The 18,714-nt window shown below is 39.5% G+C and overlaps 2 protein-coding genes and 1 pseudogene across 4 annotated transcripts; 1 reads left to right on the top strand and 2 right to left on the bottom strand.

Moving 5' to 3' along the window:
- Window positions 1-29: 29 nt before the first annotated feature.
- On the top strand, window positions 30-5,782 carry LOC144654752 (glyoxalase domain-containing protein 5-like). Of its 2 annotated transcripts, XM_078514986.1 has the most exons (3): window positions 30-115; window positions 386-452; window positions 3,087-5,782. In XM_078514986.1, exons 1-3 carry the CDS (start codon window positions 53-55, stop codon window positions 3,533-3,535), a joined length of 579 nt encoding a protein of 192 aa, XP_078371112.1. In that variant the 5' UTR covers window positions 30-52; the 3' UTR covers window positions 3,536-5,782. The 2 variants fall into 2 exon arrangements, with proteins under 2 accessions (XP_078371112.1, XP_078371113.1); XM_078514987.1 differs by lacking the exon at window positions 386-452 and having other exon boundaries at window positions 43-115.
- LOC144654715 (mitochondria-eating protein-like) lies at window positions 4,189-11,230 on the bottom strand. Its single transcript, XM_078514940.1, has 9 exons — window positions 10,630-11,230; window positions 10,196-10,291; window positions 9,392-9,496; window positions 7,494-7,713; window positions 7,214-7,384; window positions 5,796-6,110; window positions 5,103-5,199; window positions 4,524-4,585; window positions 4,189-4,325 (listed from the first exon to the last, which is right to left on the bottom strand). The coding sequence occupies exons 1-8, from the start codon at window positions 11,022-11,024 to the stop codon at window positions 4,551-4,553; spliced, it is 1,434 nt and encodes a 477-aa protein (XP_078371066.1). The 5' UTR covers window positions 11,025-11,230; the 3' UTR covers window positions 4,189-4,325; window positions 4,524-4,550.
- Window positions 11,231-14,077: 2,847 nt separating this feature from the next.
- LOC144654744 (uncharacterized) lies at window positions 14,078-17,685 on the bottom strand (annotated as a pseudogene). The gene is made up of 7 exons (XR_013570974.1): window positions 17,553-17,685; window positions 17,397-17,440; window positions 15,928-16,092; window positions 15,763-15,796; window positions 15,516-15,666; window positions 14,953-15,197; window positions 14,078-14,654 (listed from the first exon to the last, which is right to left on the bottom strand). The product of XR_013570974.1 is annotated as an uncharacterized LOC144654744 (transcript).
- Between the last annotated feature and the right edge of the window lie 1,029 nt (window positions 17,686-18,714).

Here is an 18,714-nt window from a genome sequence, read left to right as displayed (position 1 = left end):
ACTAGTTTCCAGGCCACTAGTTCCGAACGAAGACGACGTGAACGCCTGGAAGATGTTGAATGTTGGAGGCTTCCATCGCTTGTATCAAGGTTCAGTATGGCATTTGATCAGAAAAGTGAGTTTACCTTCGTATGTTATTTTATACATAGGTAATTAGTTGATTTTTAGGTTCATTTCCTTTGTCTGCACGTGCTTAAGCGGTTTTTGACAACAAAGCTCTTTGTGCAAAGCTCGAAATGTCCAAAATGCCAAAATTGTAATGACGGCGCGCAAAGCAGTCTGGTCAAGTCTTTTCACGGTTTAATTAACGCTGTGATCGGTCTAAATCCATTCACTGTAACCATAGAAACATTTTCGAGCAACTTTTCTTCCTTTTTCCATATAGAGTCAAGTTTTTCAAACACTTATGAAAGATACATTTGGAAGAACTCAATTTAGATATGTTTCTCAAGGTATGTACATGTATGAACAGGGACGACGGAGCCGGGGGGGCTTAAGCCCCCCCAGAATTTCCGAAAAAATAAAGACTTACTAAGAGAAGAGTCTTTTTAGCCCCCCCCCCCCCCACTTCAAGTCACTAGTCAGCCCCCCCACTTGGAAAAATGCTCCGCCGTCCCTGATGAATGGGGTGAATTGGTTTGCGGTTTCTGGTCCCCTTTTTCTGCGCAATATTTCCCAATTTTTGAAACTTTCCCCTAGCAAAGTCAGGGACGGCAGAGCCGGGGGGCTGGGGGGGGGGGGCTTTAGCCCCCAACTTTTACTGAAAAATAAAGAAATAAGAGACCAGTCTCTTAAGCTCCCCACTTCAAGTCACTATCAGCCCCCCCCCCCCCCCAGTTGGAAAAATGTTCCGCCATCCCTGAAAGTAAGATAATGTTTTCTCTGCTACACTGGCCTTTTTTGTAGGGCGTTTACAAAACCTGGATCGGATCAGACCGGATCGGATCGGACCGGATTATCAAAACTCGGATCGGATCCGACCGGATTGATATAACCCGGATCAGATACAAAAAAAGTCGGATCACTGTAAATTCTCGCCAAAATCGTCCCGTGATACCTCAAAAGAAGCAAGTAAGTGGATGTTTGCTGTGTGTTGACCCTGCTGAAATGATTTCCATTCCTAGAGTGTAAGGTAAAGATTGAAGTGGGGATATGAATAAGAAAAGTGCAACGATTGCTGTGATTTCTCTCACTGCTGTTGTGTTTCGCATTCAAGACTTATCTTCATAAATAAATACGACACCTAATTGTCCCACATTCTTACAACCCTCGAAGCACTTCAATTAAATTTCATATTTACCTTTGAATCTTCGATCCTGCAGAAAAGTACAAAAACGGCAAATCGATTGATTTCAAATCATTTGATGAGACTTTCACATAGGAGCAACTGATGAGGTCCACTGAAAAAACCGAAACTCGAGTCTTGCTTAATTAAGATAAAACATTTGCCAGGAGACATTGTTGCAGCCTCCTAGAGACGTGAAATGCAGTGATCAAACTGCCATAGTATTTATTTGTTGGATGCAAGTAACACAACAAAACAGATAAAAAAAAGTTTTATAGCTCCCAGAGCACAAATCACAACCACTCAAACTAAGGGGTGCTTAAAAACAAAACAAAAAAAATCATCGCTTGCAATGCTTAGAGACTGCAGTAGCCTTTAAAAGACTCGGATCTTAGATGATCCTCGCAACCGTGGTAAGAAAACGTTATCATACGAACTAACCGCCACTTCAGAGATTCTAGTTGACAGTTAGAAATCCACTGAACCAATTCACAATATAGACAACAACATTCCTTAAAAGGCTATTAAGAATCTCTCAACAAACAAGAGTCAATAAACCTAACGATCTGCCACAGAGTTAGCAAACACAATTCAGCAACCAGCGGGAGTCGTGTTGGCCTGGCTCATTTTATATTAGCACAAAGCAAACATCCACTTACTTCCTTTTTCGCCATCTTCGATTTGAGCTATCACGTGATGATTTTGGCAGGAATTTACGGTGATCCGACTTTTTTGGATCCGATCCGGGTTTTGTCAATCCGGTCGGATCCGATCCAAGTTTTAATAATCCGGTCCGATCCGATCCGATCTGGGTTTTGTTAACGCCCTTTTTTGTACAATCCTTTGTCATTTCTCTATGGTATCTTGAGCAATCATTTCGGGCTTATTTTACCTTTAGGGCTTCCTAGCATGAGCCTGCTGTTTTTTGGACATGGTAATGTGATAGATTGCCTAATTCGTGTGACGTTTGCATTCGTTTGTAGTTTTGCTTGATTTTGTATGGTTTTTAGGGGGATTCTGAGTGCATGCCCTTAAAAAATGTTTTGAAATCTAGAAGCTCTGAAACTCTTTCTGCAGCATTTTTTTAAGTTATTTCTTGTTCAACTTGGGGAGTTAGGAAGAAATAGAGAGAGAGGAAAAAATGGAGAGGGAGTGGTTTTTAAGGCGCAAAACTGAAAAATGACACCCAATTCAAGGGGAGGAGAAGCATTCCGTGACAACGCAAATAACGGTATAACCACTCATGGCAAATCGCAAATCTTTATAAAATTGCTTTACTAATACTTAAACAAAAAGTTCAGTTTTAAGATACCTTTTGTTCGTTTATCTGGGCATTTATTTTTGCTGATTAAATTTAGGTACGTATACCCTTACCCTATCTAAGGATCACACCACACTGCATCTTCAGTGTTATGGTCAGTAGGGGACGTAAAAGAACCCACACACTCATCGTAAAGAGTAGGGCATGGAGTTCCCGGTGTTGTGGTCTGGTCTTTGCCCCTTGTACTGTGCTTACTGTGAAATGCTCGGAGATATTAGCTGTATAAGCTACTCTTCAAATCCGAGGGTAAAAAGAGTGATGATGACCGGGAACACAAGTCATTGCTAAAAGGAGCAAAAATGACATCCTATTTTAGGGCCGAGAACCTCAAAACCAATGCCCTATCCCACGGCACATACATGTACCTACAGTACCGGTATATAGCCCACATATGGAAGTCCCCCCCAGGGGGGAGTGAGGTGGGAACAGGTCACAAGTCACTTACTCAAAAATTTGGATTTGGTTTTTGTTCTTTGAAAGGTCACAGTTCCAAATCTCAAGAGCCAATTGAACAGTGCAAGCAGTTTACTATCTCGCATATTGACCATATTGTGCTGACAGTCGCAAGCATCGAGTCCACTGTCAAATTCTATACCCAAGTACTTGGCATGGATGAAATAACATTTGGACACGGTAGGAAAGCCCTCTCCTTTGGAAAGCAGAAATTTAACTTGCATCAGAAGGGGAAAGAGTTTGAGCCAAAAGCTGAAAATCCAACACCAGGTTCTATCGACATCTGCCTCATTACTGAAACGCCAATCTCAAGTGTCATTGCGCACTTGAAGAGTCTTGAAGTAGAGATAGAGGAAGGACCAGTACAGAGGACTGGTGCTCAGGGGCCAATTTTGTCCGTTTACTTTAGAGATCCTGATAAGAATCTTATCGAGGTGTCTAACTATAACATTGATCATAAAATGAAGATGTATTGATCTTGGGGCAGATATTAAACAGCTCTCAGAAATTAGAAGGCACCCTTAGAGCTTAAAAACATTATCATGTTTTAAGTGTCAAGGTGCTGGCTTCATTTGAAAACGAATTCAGAGTGCTGTGCACCGTATTATTGCCAGCTCAGTGACAAAGGCTTGGTTTATTTTGGCAAATCAAAATGCCCCTCCCCCGTCCCAAAATGCAAGACTGAAGTGAAGGAGGCAAAGTTGACTACTGTTCAGGGCCGTAGCGGCTTTGAGGTGAACCAAGGCACTTGACTCAGTAATTTTTTTCGTCTTTGTTGTTGTTGTTTTTTTTTTGAAGGGGGAAGGTAGGTACCTAGAGAGAGGTAACTAGAAAGAGAACAAATCCATGGTCATTACCTTAGTACCGTAGTAATAATTATTTTTCTGGCTGTGGCCCTGCTGTGAGAGTGTGAATGTGGAACTTGACAACTACGCCTCTCACAGTTGTTACACTTTCATTCGCCAGTTTAAAGAAAGTCATCAGAAAGTTTGTCAAAACATTTCAAACCGATAACCAATTTAAAAGTTTTGTCAAGTGAATGGTACGGTGCACAGCACTCTAAGATATTTACCAGCCTTCTAATGCCATAACCAAAATATGTAAACCAAGGAAAGTCATTTACAACATAGTTTCACAAGGGAACTAGAATGCTTTTAATGAAGTAAAAGATATGTTTTAATTAATATACATTATAATAAGAATCATGTTTAAACTTCTTGCTTTTATAATCTTTCAGCTTTCTTCTCTTTCAATCTTGAATAGTTTCTGCAAATAACAAAATAGTTTATTAAATACCGTTTGTATTCTTCAAAAACAAGAAGTGTATGGATAGGGCTACAGATAATTAACTTACTCTGACTATTTGTTTTTCTTTTAGAGTAAACGTAATGTCTTGTCTGGGTATGCCGACTTATAATGATGAAGATTTAGATATATACCGTACGTTGATTTTCGTCAACATACCTTTTAGTTCTTCAAAACCTGTGAACTTTATGGACTGAAACGCTGTTTGTAACTGGATTGATCTAAATTGAACAAAATTTAATTAAAGCGTTACTGGTGACAAATTAACGACCGCATAATCAGCATACATCTAGGGGTATACTTCAATTTTACTAACGGCTGGTAGTGAAAAAAAATCCATATCGTTTGGTCTTTTGACGGTTCTGCTAATTTTACCATCTTTTTTCCAGTAAGAAACTTTTTCTAAAGGAACGTCGGGGTTAAGAAAGGCCAAAAACTAAAGAACTGTTTCGAAGCGATTTATCGCACGCAATGTATAAGCTTACCCTATTTAAAAATAAAAACCTAAAAAATGCGGATAATATAACAACGTTTTCAGGCTCAAACGGTCCGAAAATTGAGCCGTTCAGTCTCAGCCCAAATAATGAGACTTCATGAAAAAAAGGAGACTGTATTCGTTACATAATGCGGATTAAGTTTACTAAGTCGACGTTGTATATAGCTATAGCTAGTTAGAAACAGAGGTTAAGACCCAGAAGGAGATTTTGTCCTGTTACGAATAAAATTCTCTTTTCTTACCACTCCAAGAAGACGATAGAGAACCAAAACCAAGGTCATAACTCGACGGGCGGGAAAATGGTTCCGCGCTTCCTGGACGCGGTGTGCTTGTTATGGCCTTACGAAGGAAACAGAAGCAGGATGAATACCGTATGTATTCGATAAAGCGCCCGGCCCTGGGCGCGTATTCGAGGTGGGCGCTTATTAAATTTTCACCATTTCAGCTAGTAGTAAGTTTATTTTGCAACGGAACAAAACGTGAAGATGTACTAAAGCAGAATTTAGACTGTTCATTAAAAGTTTCTGTGAAATACTAAGAAAACTCGGTCTTCGAAAAAGTCTTTTAGTAGTACAAATTTAACAACATTCAACCCAATTGTCACTAAGGTCAACAGTCTCCTTGTTCACTTCAGATTTTTTTGGAGGAGTGGGGCGGGGTTGGCGCTTATTTGAGACTGAGCGCTTATTAACTTTTCCCACCTATAGGGTGGCGCTTAATCGAATAAATAAGGTAAATGTAATCACTATTAAGTATTTAGACTGTTTCCCTGAGGAAGAACATTACACGTATACCTTCCCAAAACGAGTACGATTTCTGGATCAAGGTATTTTGTTTCACTAAATCCACAAGCAGTTTGTAATTTACTACAAGTTTTCAAAATCGTAACAATTATTTCCACGAGTAAAAGACAGATTCCGCTTCTCCGTTCATACCTTTCTTGCTTTCTGTGGCGATATTCTCCTGGTAACAACCTCTCCCTTAGCAACAACTTTCCTATCCCTTATTAAAGCCGGCCAGACAAAGTAGTGGATAGTCGTTGCACTGAACTCGGAGTCGTAAGTTCTTCGGTAGCGTGTTTCATTTATGACGTCACCCTCCAGTGCTGCGGGGAGGTCTATAGGAGGATCCAGGGCTACCATGGCCCAGGCCACTCGTAACACCTCCCGGGTGAAGGGAACAATCAATTTCTCGTTACACGCCATGTAGGGTGCGATTGAAGAGTTGCGATGTAATGATTTGATAACATCCTGCAACGTTACAAGACAAGACGAAAATATAAAAGATTGGTCCTAGAAAAATAGTAACTGTTGTGTTTCGACGGCGGACAACTTCACACTTAGCTAAGCTTATAAGCCATAAACTGGTAAATTTTCCGTCACGCGTAGCGAATTTGAAAAGCTGGCGTTTCGAAGGTTAGCCTTCGTCATGCAGAGCAAAATACTTAGTCTTATTCTCCTATGAACTGTTTATGGGCATGTAAATTAATCTGAATCTGACTCTAGTATGCTGGATTTCCACTGACGCGTAATTTTGTACGTGCGTGAAAGGAATTAGAGACAATGTATGAACGACTTGCGTAAACGTGTACCCAAGTCGTTCATTCATTGTCTCTAATTTTTTCACGCACGTCAACGGACGTAAACAATTACACGTCGGTTGAAATCCATGCCTTTAGAGCAGTTTTAAACTGAGTGTCATAAAACCAAAACCAAGGTAATCACTTTGGCCAATCACAAAGGATTCAGACAATCCAGTGAACCAATGAAAACTCGAAGCAAATACATGTAACCGGCACGAAGCGCGGGAAAAAGAAATGAGCGAATCACGATTGGTAATAATAATAATAATAATAATAATAATAATAATAATAATAATAATAATAATAATAATAATAATAATAATAATAATAATGGCACTTCGGGCAGTATATCCACAGAGTGGCTCTTCGCCTGCCCGATCCTAACTAAATTTACAGATGTAAAAGTTTAAAAAATATCTAAGGATTTATATTTACATGAAAACGAGATAAAATTGTATTAAAATGATATAAGAACTAATTATGTGAATTATAGTATATAAAACAAAAACAAAAAAACAAAAAAATACTTAAGACATGCTAAAAAATTAAAAATGCAAATGTTCTAAAACTCTCTTAAAAATAATGTTTTTGGTGTCTTTACAATTGGATTGGTTTTTGTTTTACTTCTGATTGGCTAAGAAAGTGGCGCGGTTTTTTGAGCCAATCACTAAGCGTAGTAACGCAAAACCAAAGCAAACGAGAATTACTTTCGATACTTAATTGAAAACCGCTCTAAACAACCACAACTACTAATTAGTATATGTTACTTACCGGAATTAACGTCTCAATATCATACTGCTCTGTGTTCTTTTTCATGTAATTCTCCACCAACTCGTTTACTCTGCCCGACTCCTCCAGACCCCCCTGAGGACTGGATTGTAACGCCTGGTTCATCCGGGACCTCATCTTATGCTGTTCCAGCTTGCTCACTGTGAAACATTCCTGCGTTAAAACACGAGTATGTAGTTAAAATTCAACACACTGAAAAATCTCGAGCTCGCCACCTCCTTCTTCTACCAAATGGAGACCCCTGTTGCCGGATTTGCCTTACCTCAGCAATTAAAAACACAAGCCGTTCAGCTGTGGAATTATCAGGCATTCCCTTCAAAGAGTTCATAGTCTGCACTCTGTCGTTCTTGTACAACTCTGTGAATCTCTCCACTAGTTTGGCAGAGCGGGACTGGAACGGGACAACTCCATTGGTGTAAGGTTTGGTTACCAGACGAACAGGTTCGGGTTCTGTTGCAGCATCCAAGATCTTCTTGTGAAGTCTGGAAAAAGATAAAATAAATAACAAGTTATTCTGGTACGAAAAATAAACTATCTTTGGTGAAATACTGGGTTTACCTTGGTGTAAGAACCTGTGATATTTTTCTTCATTTAAGAGCTTTTGTTTTCCTGCTCTATATTGTTTTTGACGCTCTTTGTTGTTTTGTTCGTTCTTTGTTTTACGTTACCGGTGAGTTTCACAGGTTCTTACACCGAGGATGAGCCGAAATACTGAGCTGGGAAAAATAAGCTGGTACCCATTTTTTGCCGGCTGGGCATGTCCAAGAACTAAAGAACATAAAGGACAGACCCAATGCCTGGCCTCCGCAGACCTCGGGTAAGTACAGTGCGACCTCTTAAAGGGACAGTATCACCAAAACATTTGTGCTAGCCTACCTGAAAATCCAATGAAGGTGTTGGTATTAATCGGAAATCCACTAAGGCCTTCCCAATAAAATGTTTCGTTTCCCATCGCCCGACCGACCCATTTTTTTCGAAAAGTAAAAAAAAAAAAAAATTCCAGATTCACTAGTCAAAGAAGCAAGTACTTCAATTTACAAGCACACGGTCTCGTTTTATTAACAAAAATTGGTACGATGTGATGTCTTTGTCTTTAATAAACATCGATACTACGTTATTTTTAAAGGAATAACGAACGAAAAGACCACGTTTTCGAGTTGACTTTGTAATTAGGCTTTCTTACTTAGCAGCCCAGCCTTTTCTGGAACCCAGAACCCTTCCAACTGTTCATTCTTTTCTTTTTTTTTTGCAGGACCGACCGACCCACCATCACAAGAGACGGGGCGATGGGAAACGAAACATTTTATTGGGATGGCCTAAGTGTCCTAGTATTGCTACTAGTATTGCTAAAATGTACTTTTCTAGTCATGAAAATTGTTTAACACTGGTGTGGTCACGGAATGATAGGAACGTAGTAGCCAAAAACTTGAAAACGTCGGGCCGACGTTTTCAAATTTGAATTGTTTTTCGAAAAAAAAAAATCACATTAAAACCATCGATTAAGGTTCATTTATATCTTGGAAAATAAATGTATGCCTTTCTTTTGTTGTTTAAATGCTATTCTGTACAGTTCACACAAAAACTTAGAAGATTTCGCGTGATACTGTCCCTTTATACGGTCGACACCAAAGGAACAGGAAGAGAGGCGCGTTTACACGGCAGAGAAATCTGGGCACGGACATGTCACAAAAAAAACGGTCCGGACCCGACCTTTTTTGTAGAGAAACAGTGAATTCAAAATGGGGCCATAGGCGCCTATAGGTGCGTTTACACGATAGAGAAAATTGGGTACGGACCCGTCAAAAAATTGGTCCGGACCTGACGATTTTTGTAGAGAAACAGTGAATTCAAAATGGGGCCATAGGCGCCTATGGCCCCGTTTTGATTTGACCGTTTCTCTACAAAAGTGGTCCGGACCTTTTTTGCGACAGGTCCGTGCCCAGATTTCTCTGCCGTGTAAACGCGCCTCTAGGTGTCCGTATTACAGAAGTAGAGTTTATATGAATTTTGGTCTGTTTTGCCGGGACCAAGTGAGCTGTCCGTAATATGGAGATATCCGTAAGAAGACTGAGGTTCGACTGTACAGGCGACGTGTTTATCTATTAGCCCATTGAGACTCCCCCAACACAAAAAAAAAAAAAACAGCCTTGTGAAGTTTACCTTCCATGCAGTTCGGAGTTTTCTCTCTTTAATTCAAGAGTTTCTTTAGTCAGCTCTTTTATCTGGCATTCCCTGGCCACAAGTTCATTCTTTGCATGTGTTAACCTTATTTCACAAAAGAGACAGACAAAATCATACAAAAACTGTTTCAATACGTAAACAAATTAATTGTTAAGCAACGTCTCCTCTGTATAAGTCTCGAGAAAGTCTAAATACAACTCCCTTTGCTTAGTTTTATTGCAGCATTTTACAAAAGAGATAGATAAAATTATTAAACATCATACAAAAAACCTTTCAATACATAAACAGATTTATTGTTGAGCAAAAATCTCCGGTTTCCTGGTCAAGTCTCGACAAAGTTTAAATACAACTACTTCTCTTACTTACTAGTTATTTGCACAAACGGTTTCTAAGCGTTGGTTCGCGCTGAGTTTGGTAAAACAACAAATATTTAATTTCCTCTTGTTTATGAATTTCCCTATAGCTATTCTCGCCATGGCCTGTCACTTTGCTTGACAAGCAATGTTATGATATTGTAAGAAGAAATATATATATTCAAAGTAAAATAGTCAAATTTATTTATTGTAAAAAAAAAAATCAAACTTCAACCTCGTTACCAAGTCTTAAGGAACGGAAACGAGGCTTCTTCTTTTTCCTCACCTGTCACAAGTCAGCACGTGCTATAGCGGCTATGTTGCTAGGCGACCAACCGTGCACCAGCGTGACATCTTTCAGCGTCATTAAATGTGAGTCAGTTGAAATGATTTTCTATATTTATTTATATAATTTTCATCATACACTTACTTTTTCCCTAACTCGATGATTTCTTGATAGTCTCCCTGTTGATTTTCTTTTAGCTGTCGGCGCAAAGCCCTCATCTCATCTTCTGCATCAGCTAATCTAACCGAGTTTAATAAACAGAAAAGATTATTCAGTGTCACCATGCAATATTTATCAAAGCACATTTGCATCCCTTATGAAAATACTTTGAGCCAATATTAACGGTCTAGAGTCGGCGTATTTTTTAATTCCTCTCATGGCAGCAATGTTATTTAAGTTTGGGTTATGGCTTATCGCGGTTTTATTTGTTTTGTATTTATCTCGGACGCCCAGCGAGTTAGTTTTGTCCACAACACAGTTTTGCGGAAATAAAGTACTATGTTTAATACAAACAGGGAAATCTGTTTTTTAGTGATATACAGTCTACATGCTACCAGCGTATGTAAAAGCAGACTTACTTTATCCTCAGCTCGGCCGCTTCAACTTTAGAGGCGCTTAAATCCTCGTCCATCTTCTTCACAATTTGCTCGTATTTTTCCTTCACGACTTCTGCATCTTCCGGGTTGATTCTTGCAGTGAGAAAGCCATTGCGAAGCCATGGCAAAAGTCGTTTCTTCAGCGCTTCGCTCCCGCCGTAAATCCCTCCTTCGGCCGAACACAGCTCCAAGAGGTGAAACAGCTGCCCTTGTAGCTTAGCATGTATCTCAATCAGCTCGCAACAAAATGCGGTGTTTTCTTCGCAGCTGTTCCGGTAACTTGTGTCGAAAAATGTTGTTAAATGCTCATGTAAGGTTTTAAATTCCCCAGTCGCAACCAAACGGCTAAGAAAGCCTACAAAAGTTGTACTTGTCATCGTAAACTGTCAATCTGCCGGAGTTATTAGTATTCCCCGTTGATGAAAATTGGATGTTGCGTTAATGAACCCTGTAAACGATCTCTTATTCACAGAGATTTTGTTACAACGAACGAATCACGCATTCTTTTCCGAGGTGAAAATGTTTCTTCGTGCCCTCGGACTGGCTAAGCAGTGTAAAGTTTTTTTCGAGCACTTCACACCTTAATAACAAAAGGTCCTACTGATGATTACAGACATGCTCATAAAATTTCACTCAAAAGATCTATAATTACTTGTCTTCAATAGAAGGCTCAGAATATACTCTAAGATATTCAACGGCGTGTCAGGTAATTAATTCTCTTAAAACCCACAGTATTATTATTTGCACTTGTTAAGCGGGCACCCAATGCACCTGTCAGGCTAACGGACGCTTTGTGAAGTGAAAACATGAAGAAATACTTGGTTATTTCAAAACGCTAATGAGTTGCACCTGATTCTTGTTAACGCCGTTATACAAAGCATTAAATAATTTTTTGTCCGAAAGAAGAGTTAGCTAAGAGTTAGAACAGAAGTCAGTAGCAAAATCTCGATCTAAGAAACGCTGTTTCGAAAGACCAGCAATGTTTGGTGGGAATCTGCGGGGAACTGCATGAGAAGACTAGCAAAAATTATCGTGAAGCTAAAAATATGACATATCGATATCGGGGCATTGCATTAAAAAATAACAACAATTCGGGAATATCGCCCATTATTACATGCACGACTAAGGCGGTCCGAGGGCCAATAACTAAATCAGCCAATCGATATATTTTCCAAGTATCGGACCGGGTTTTGTCCCGGATGATCCCGCGCTAATTCCCGGGCGATTAAGCGCAAGATTTTTGCAAGATTTGTTTTTTTGCAAAAAATTTTCGGAGTTTGTATTGCTTTGAAAATGAAGTGACCCGGCTTACACAGAAATAATTATAACTTCTTTAGCGCGCGTAAAAGTTTTGCCGCACATTGTTTTCCACGACATCCACTTGGTAGCAATTCTCACTACACAAAGTTTCCAGTCGTGTAATAAATCTCTTATTAACCAAGCTTGCTCGGGACCGTACTGGGCGGATATTGGCCCTCGGTCTTTTTTGTACGGACCTCGCTGCGCTCGATCCGTACTGTCAAGACCTCGGGCCAATATTCGCCCAGTACGGCCCTCGCGCGTGGTTAATAAGATATATTTATATGTAAAAAATCTAGAGATTGCTCTGAACGAAGACCTTCATCGCTACATGACAAGTGTTTTTCTTAAGCAAAGAAGCTCTATATAGGGGAAGAACTTGTAAATCTCGAGCACTTTGACAAGTTCTTCAATTAATATAGGTGACACGTCAAGAGAGAACTTGTCATGTTCTGAATGTACACGAGCAAATAAAATTTCTAATGAGCATGTTCGTGCCAAAAATCGGTTCGCTAATTAGTATACAAACCGATCTCGCCTTTAAAAAAAATATATTACTGGCGGCGGTCATAAAAGGCTCCAGTGTCTCCCTTTTTCAACCGGACAGCGTTTCTTATTCGTTCGTTTTTTGTTTTTTGTTTTTGTTTTCAGTAACCAGGCGTCTGGAGAGAATTTTAAGAGCGAACCCAGGTTAAGTTTTGCCAATTACTCGCTATGAAACTTAATGTTTGCAAAGAAATTACTTCTATGGATCTAAATGGCAAAACCATATACAGCTTCATTGCAACCAAATGTGTCTCCGGAGTGTTATAATTTAAAGTTACAAGCAAACAGGATTAACTTTAAAAACTGTTCAGCCCAACAATATTTCAAAACCCCATATCGCAATCCGCTTTAATCTTCGTCGCTTTTGGCCATCCGTACCATTTTTTGTGTTTGGTGTGTCATTGAAATGTTCCTTCACTGCTTTAAGAAGTTATTTTTATATTTTAACGAATTTGATGGTTACATTTTCGATGCCTAAATTTAGCTACAATCCGTGACGCAGTCCCTTTAAGTTTGTACCATTCTCTCCCCAGAGCCGCTTGTCCCTCTTAGCCGGCAGAACCTGGGGCACGAGGCTCAGCCAGCTGAGAGGGAAAAGCGGTTCGAGGTTTGTACCTTTTTAATTGGACCAGGGGCAAGCCCAATTCAGTCTTGTTGTGGGTACAGTTTGTTTAGTTTCATCAGTGATTAGGCCTGTATTTCCGCGCGGCGAAATCACGCAACCATAGCCACGCGCACCTTTCGAGTAAAAAAAAAGAGTTTTCTAAATGAAACGTTTTGCTCGAACGGCAAAAGACGCACATCTCTCCCCACAGTGTTTTCTGGCCATTTCATTGCTACATTTGCTACATCATTGTGATGCAATCAGCATTAGGTAGGTTAAAAAAGGAACCTACGGGCAAGGGTACGTTTTCTTGTACGCGCCATTTGGCTATTATTACCATCCGCGAGAGCAAAATTGTCGCTCCGTTGTCTCTGGGTCTAGGAGTCTTCTAACTGGGCTGTATTTCTTGTTCAGTCTTACAAATCGCCTACGATAATAACTTTTTTTTTACCTGGATCAAAACCACAACCTTCAAATTTATACTTTTATTACTTTCGAAAAATTTTTCTTCCAGGTCACGAACTTTGTTGGGCGCAACGGCTCCTAGAAAGACGGCGCAACACCCAGGTTCACAAAATAAGGTTTTCTGTTTAAATTCTAATCTTTGTTTCTTTAGAATCAAAGTACTTTTGCAATGATTCCAGTTTTGTTAAAATTACGTCTTTCCTTTCCATTTTACATGTTCTCCAAAACTGCTCGTCCTATAGGCGATTTGTTTGGACCATCATTTTACAGGAAATTCAGCTAAATTTTCTAGAAGCATTCTTACTTCACAAAACAACACAGGCATCCCCGGTGCCGCAGTGTACTCTGCCCAGGTCATGTGACACTTCCCGCAACAACGACGGAACCGTTTACAGGGCCAGCGGAGTTCAATTTAGTGATCTATTTTTCCCCACACGTTAAGGTTTTTAAATTAGTCAAGCATCCAAGCTATTTTTCTACATTTTTACGGTCTAGGCCAAGACAAAACACCAGGAATATTTTTCAGTATATATTTTATTTATTCTTTTACAAGTTACAGCATGCACCCATACTTTTTTAATAATATGTCTCACTTCTAGTCCGCACAGATATGCTGTCTATAGTTTATCCCACATTTTAGCTTAACAAAAACTGTACGTATGCCTTTCCTTTTTGTTAAAATCACAGTTCGTCATTAACTGAACCAAACGTTTATCTTTTGAACTCAGCGCAGACCGACACTAATAAGCCTGTTGCTCAAGGGGCGATGACCATTGGTGTTGAACGCCACACCTTTGTAAGACGAACTGGTAGACGCTGTACGGAAGTAGGGCGAGGATAGATCACCGCACCAGCTGTTACACCGCTTGTAACAGTTACCCGTGTAACCGGAAACGAAGAAGCCGGAATAGAACGAATGATCGCAGATCAACAGCTGGTATGAGTAAGCGTTGTTTGCTCCAACACCGTGCCACAACCCGTAGGGACTACCATCATTCCCATATTTCGCCGCGGCCGTTATGGGCAGGTTGGTTTGACGCCTGAAGTAGATTTTAGCTCCAGTTTGGTGATCAACGAAGATGATTTCAGTGAACTAAAAAAATGAACGAAAAAATGAAATATGAAACGTCTGGCATTCAGTCAACGTACGTTTCTCTTGACGTGAATTTCTTGACATCCTGTCGATAAATCAAATTTAATTTCAATTCTTGCAATCCTACACTTTATCTCGAAATTTCTGCTTCTGTTTTGCTCTCTATATAGAATCTTTTTATACAACTCGCGTATACTTTTGTGGCATTTGGCGATATAGCGTGGAAATAAGCTGAGTGAAATTTTGCTATTTCGGCAGGGCAGTGTCCCTTATTTCTGCAAGTAGTAAGCTAACTTACAGGAATGTTGTTACAGTTCGTCCTGTACCCGTCAGTTCCATAAGGAAACTGAGCGCTGTATGTGACTTCGGTCTTGGGTTTGACTTTGTCATCAGTAGTGTAACACATGGTCCATCCTCCATTGAATTACGTCATGTCACAGTAGGCCAGGAATGCATTTGAATGGCTTCCTGCATCCGGGTCCAACCAGTATAACCCATCTACTTGAGATTGTTCTCTGTTCTTGATATCCTTGCAGTCAATACCTACAAAACAAATCAGTTAAAGGATGAGTGCTTTCTAAGCGCAACTCTCAAATCTATGTGGCTCTTTCAGTTGATTTTTGTTACCTTGTTGTTACTTATTTTTTGCGGAAACTTAATTTCGCGAAAATGGAACGAGCATTTTTCGCGGGACTAAATTTTCGCGATTTGGCCAAAGACTACGTTAAAAACGTTAAAAATTACTTTAAGTTACTACTTTGTTAATGTTATTGTGAAATATTTTTTACTTCTTTTGTATGGTTGTTATATTTTCTGCAATCATGTTTGGGTCTTATCAACATGACGTAATGCGAAGCTGACCTGGGTTTTCGCGGGAGTTTTGAGCCGCCATTTCGTCAGGCAGTCGTACCCAGGAATGCCCGTTGCAGAATTCTAAATGCTGGTTCACCATGCGCACCAATCCCTTGTTTGCCTGGTTGCAGCTGGTGGAGGACGCCTGGACACTAAAACACTATGATAAACAAAAAGACGAAACGTGAATTGATTTTCTGAGTCACTTGCATTAGAATAGTCAATTGTGTATTTTTTTTTTTCCATTTTTTCATACCTGATTTTTCCCAGGATTCGCGCAAAGCCCGCCTCTGTTTGAAAAAATTAACATACCGGTTTTGTAAATAAAAAACCAAGAAAGGATAATTATCCTCTCTTGTAAAAACTGAATATTACCGAAAAAATGAACATCAAGATAAAACACTGAGAAAAGCGTACTTACTTTAGAGTTAAAGTTCCCAAGAAAATGACCAAGGGTAACTTGATAAGCATTCTGGTGTTGGTAGATTACTCAATGCTGTGTGAGCGACTCTGGCTGTCCAACTATTACACTTGTATTTGATTACCTCTGATCTGAACTCTGATTGAAGGGATATTTATCGGCTGCCTGAAAGAAAAACGTCAAAGGATTGGAGAATAAGAAACTAAAACTTCCCACTGGTAATCGAAACTAACTCGATTAACAGTTAACATTTGCTGAAAATTTGTTTGTTAAACAATGTTCATGCACAGGGTGGTTAAGGGGGGAGGGGGGGAGGGGTCCCAATCACGAATCACAAACCCATTTTCCTTCAAATCACGAATCACGTAAATTTTTTAGACCGTTTCACGATCACGTATTTAATATACATTATTGGAGAAAATGAGCTTTTAGTGATTATTTAATTTGCATGGCATTTACCTGCCAATAGCCTAAGTGCAAGACTTGATTTCTCAGCGGCGAGCTCACAGTGCGAGAAATTTCCCAAAACCCATAAAATGGAGCTGAGAGAACGCATCCTCCATACAAAATCTGTCTTTGGCTTCATGATTCGTACGGTTTGTCAATTTTGGTTTGCTACTGGTAAATTGATTTCTGGTACTTAATTTATTTTCGTTTTTCAAGAACGATGTCAGCCGTAAACACGAATCGCAGTCCTCAAAATAAGCAGATTACGTATCACACTGAACTGGCAATTCACTGATCACGGACAGATGTTTTCACGAGTCACGGGCTATTTTTGCTCAAATCACGCGTCACGCGAACCCCTTTACCACCCTGGTTGCACGACGAACGTCAACTAAAAGAAAACGCAGTCCTATAAACTATATACGACACAAAGCATGTACTAGAGCACGAATGAGCCTCTATATGGGTATTTCCGAAGAAATCGAAGTCGCGAAGATCACTTTACCTCAAGATTGAAGCGAAGATCTGAAATTGACCAACACTCAGAAATAAAACTGTCAAAACTTGTAAACTCTGTAATTTCTGAATTTTGGCATTTGACCACATTACGAAAAAACTAAAGAACGAAGATAAAACGAAGATCTGTAATAACCAGAATACAGAAAGAAGATCACTGAGCCTCGGCGTGAAATCAAAGTACTAGAGGCTCGAGCCACTCAAAAGAACCCAAAATTCAAAGGTTTGGTTATCGTTTGCGTTAAAAGTTGAAAACTTTATGCGATCTGATATGTGGCAGCAGGCAGAAAATTCATCTTAAACCATGACTTCACTTCTTCAGGGGGCATTCACCAATGAACGGCTCTACGACTAATTCGCTAATAATATCCAATTAAAAAAACGTTTTGCGTTTTCAATCAATTGTCTGTCCACGTCAGCTATCGCGGTATGGAATATCAACGCAGATTTGTTTATCGAACACACCATAAACCCTGTTCAGAAGTATCAAAAATTTGCCCACTTACCTTTACTCGCGATCGGCGCCTGGGTTGATATTTGAAAATAAACGCTACAAAATAGAATAGGAGAGAAATCCGATATCATTAGATTTAGCATCAAAAAGGGTGAATAATTCTTCAAGCCAACAACAAGCTTACATCGGCAGTTTCGTCAATACTTACTTCTCGCTGTTCCAAACTGAATGCGCTTCTCGCTGAACAGCGAGCAATTCTATTCGATAGATCGGTTCGTTAAGTCGCGGATTTGTCCGAACAGAAATTTCACTATCTGCGGCTCCTCGTGAATGAAATGAAGTCATTTCTTCTTTTAAGTAAATTTGTTTTTCATGATTGTCAATAATTAAAATGCTATTTATTTCCTCTGAGAACTTCGTTTTGACAATCTTGGGAACGTGGGGCCTGTATATATAAACGTAAATTAAATCTTCGTAATTGCTTTTAACTATATAAATTATAAAACCAGGCTGTATTCATAAACATGATACTACGCTTCCTATATTTCCAAAACCAATTTAAAAAGAAAACATTAGGTTGCTTTATCCTTTTTCCACCTTGGAATCTCGTTTCTCAGGAAAAAGGTTATCTTTTTCTCCGAAGAAAATGATTTTAGATTTTTTTGAACGAGACTATTGCCAGAGTACCTTTCAGTCTACAATCAAGACATGACAGTTTTTTCTACGCTTTGCACGCTAGCTGTTTCACTTGTGATCACGAATGTTTGCGTTCTTGGTGAAAGGTGTATTTGTCGGTTAATTATCAATGCAAATAAACACTAAGTGGCCATTATCTCATGTTTGCCTTGTTTGAATTTGTTTAGTTAAGAAGAGCAGCTGAGATCTACATCGACTATATTTCAGTTTACGGTCATGGCAGTTTCTGAGAGGCAAAATAATCTGTAGAACATGACAACAATTTTCAAACTTGTGGGGTTTCCAAACAAATCGCGCGCCTATAGTATACCCGGTGTATCAAATCGAACGTTCGGTTTTCGAACTCAATGGAACCCAATCAAAAGTAAATCGAACGATCAAATTCGATGTTGTTCAGTCATCGAACGAAATCGAACTTACAAAAAATAAATGCAAATCGAGCCAAATCGAGCGTTTGATAAAGTCCGATGAGGTTCGATTTAGTTCTGTCGCTGAACGATATCTAAGCAAGCTTACGTCGTATCACAATAGCATGACTTGACCATGACTTTATTTCAGAGAAATTGCCTGTGCTTAAAGCCAACGACTTAAAACGTGCGACACTCGAACAAAAAGAAAAAGAGAAAAAAATAAACAACTTAAAGCCGGGGATCCCAAGGATATGGCAGTCATTT

This window comes from Oculina patagonica, chromosome 5 (genome assembly GCF_052425735.1).
Source record: "Oculina patagonica isolate OP01 chromosome 5, crgOcupat, whole genome shotgun sequence".
Taxonomy (NCBI): domain Eukaryota; kingdom Metazoa; phylum Cnidaria; class Anthozoa; order Scleractinia; family Oculinidae; genus Oculina; species Oculina patagonica.
The sequence above is the reverse complement of the archived record's forward strand: the minus strand, read 5'-3'. Positions and strand labels throughout refer to the sequence as shown.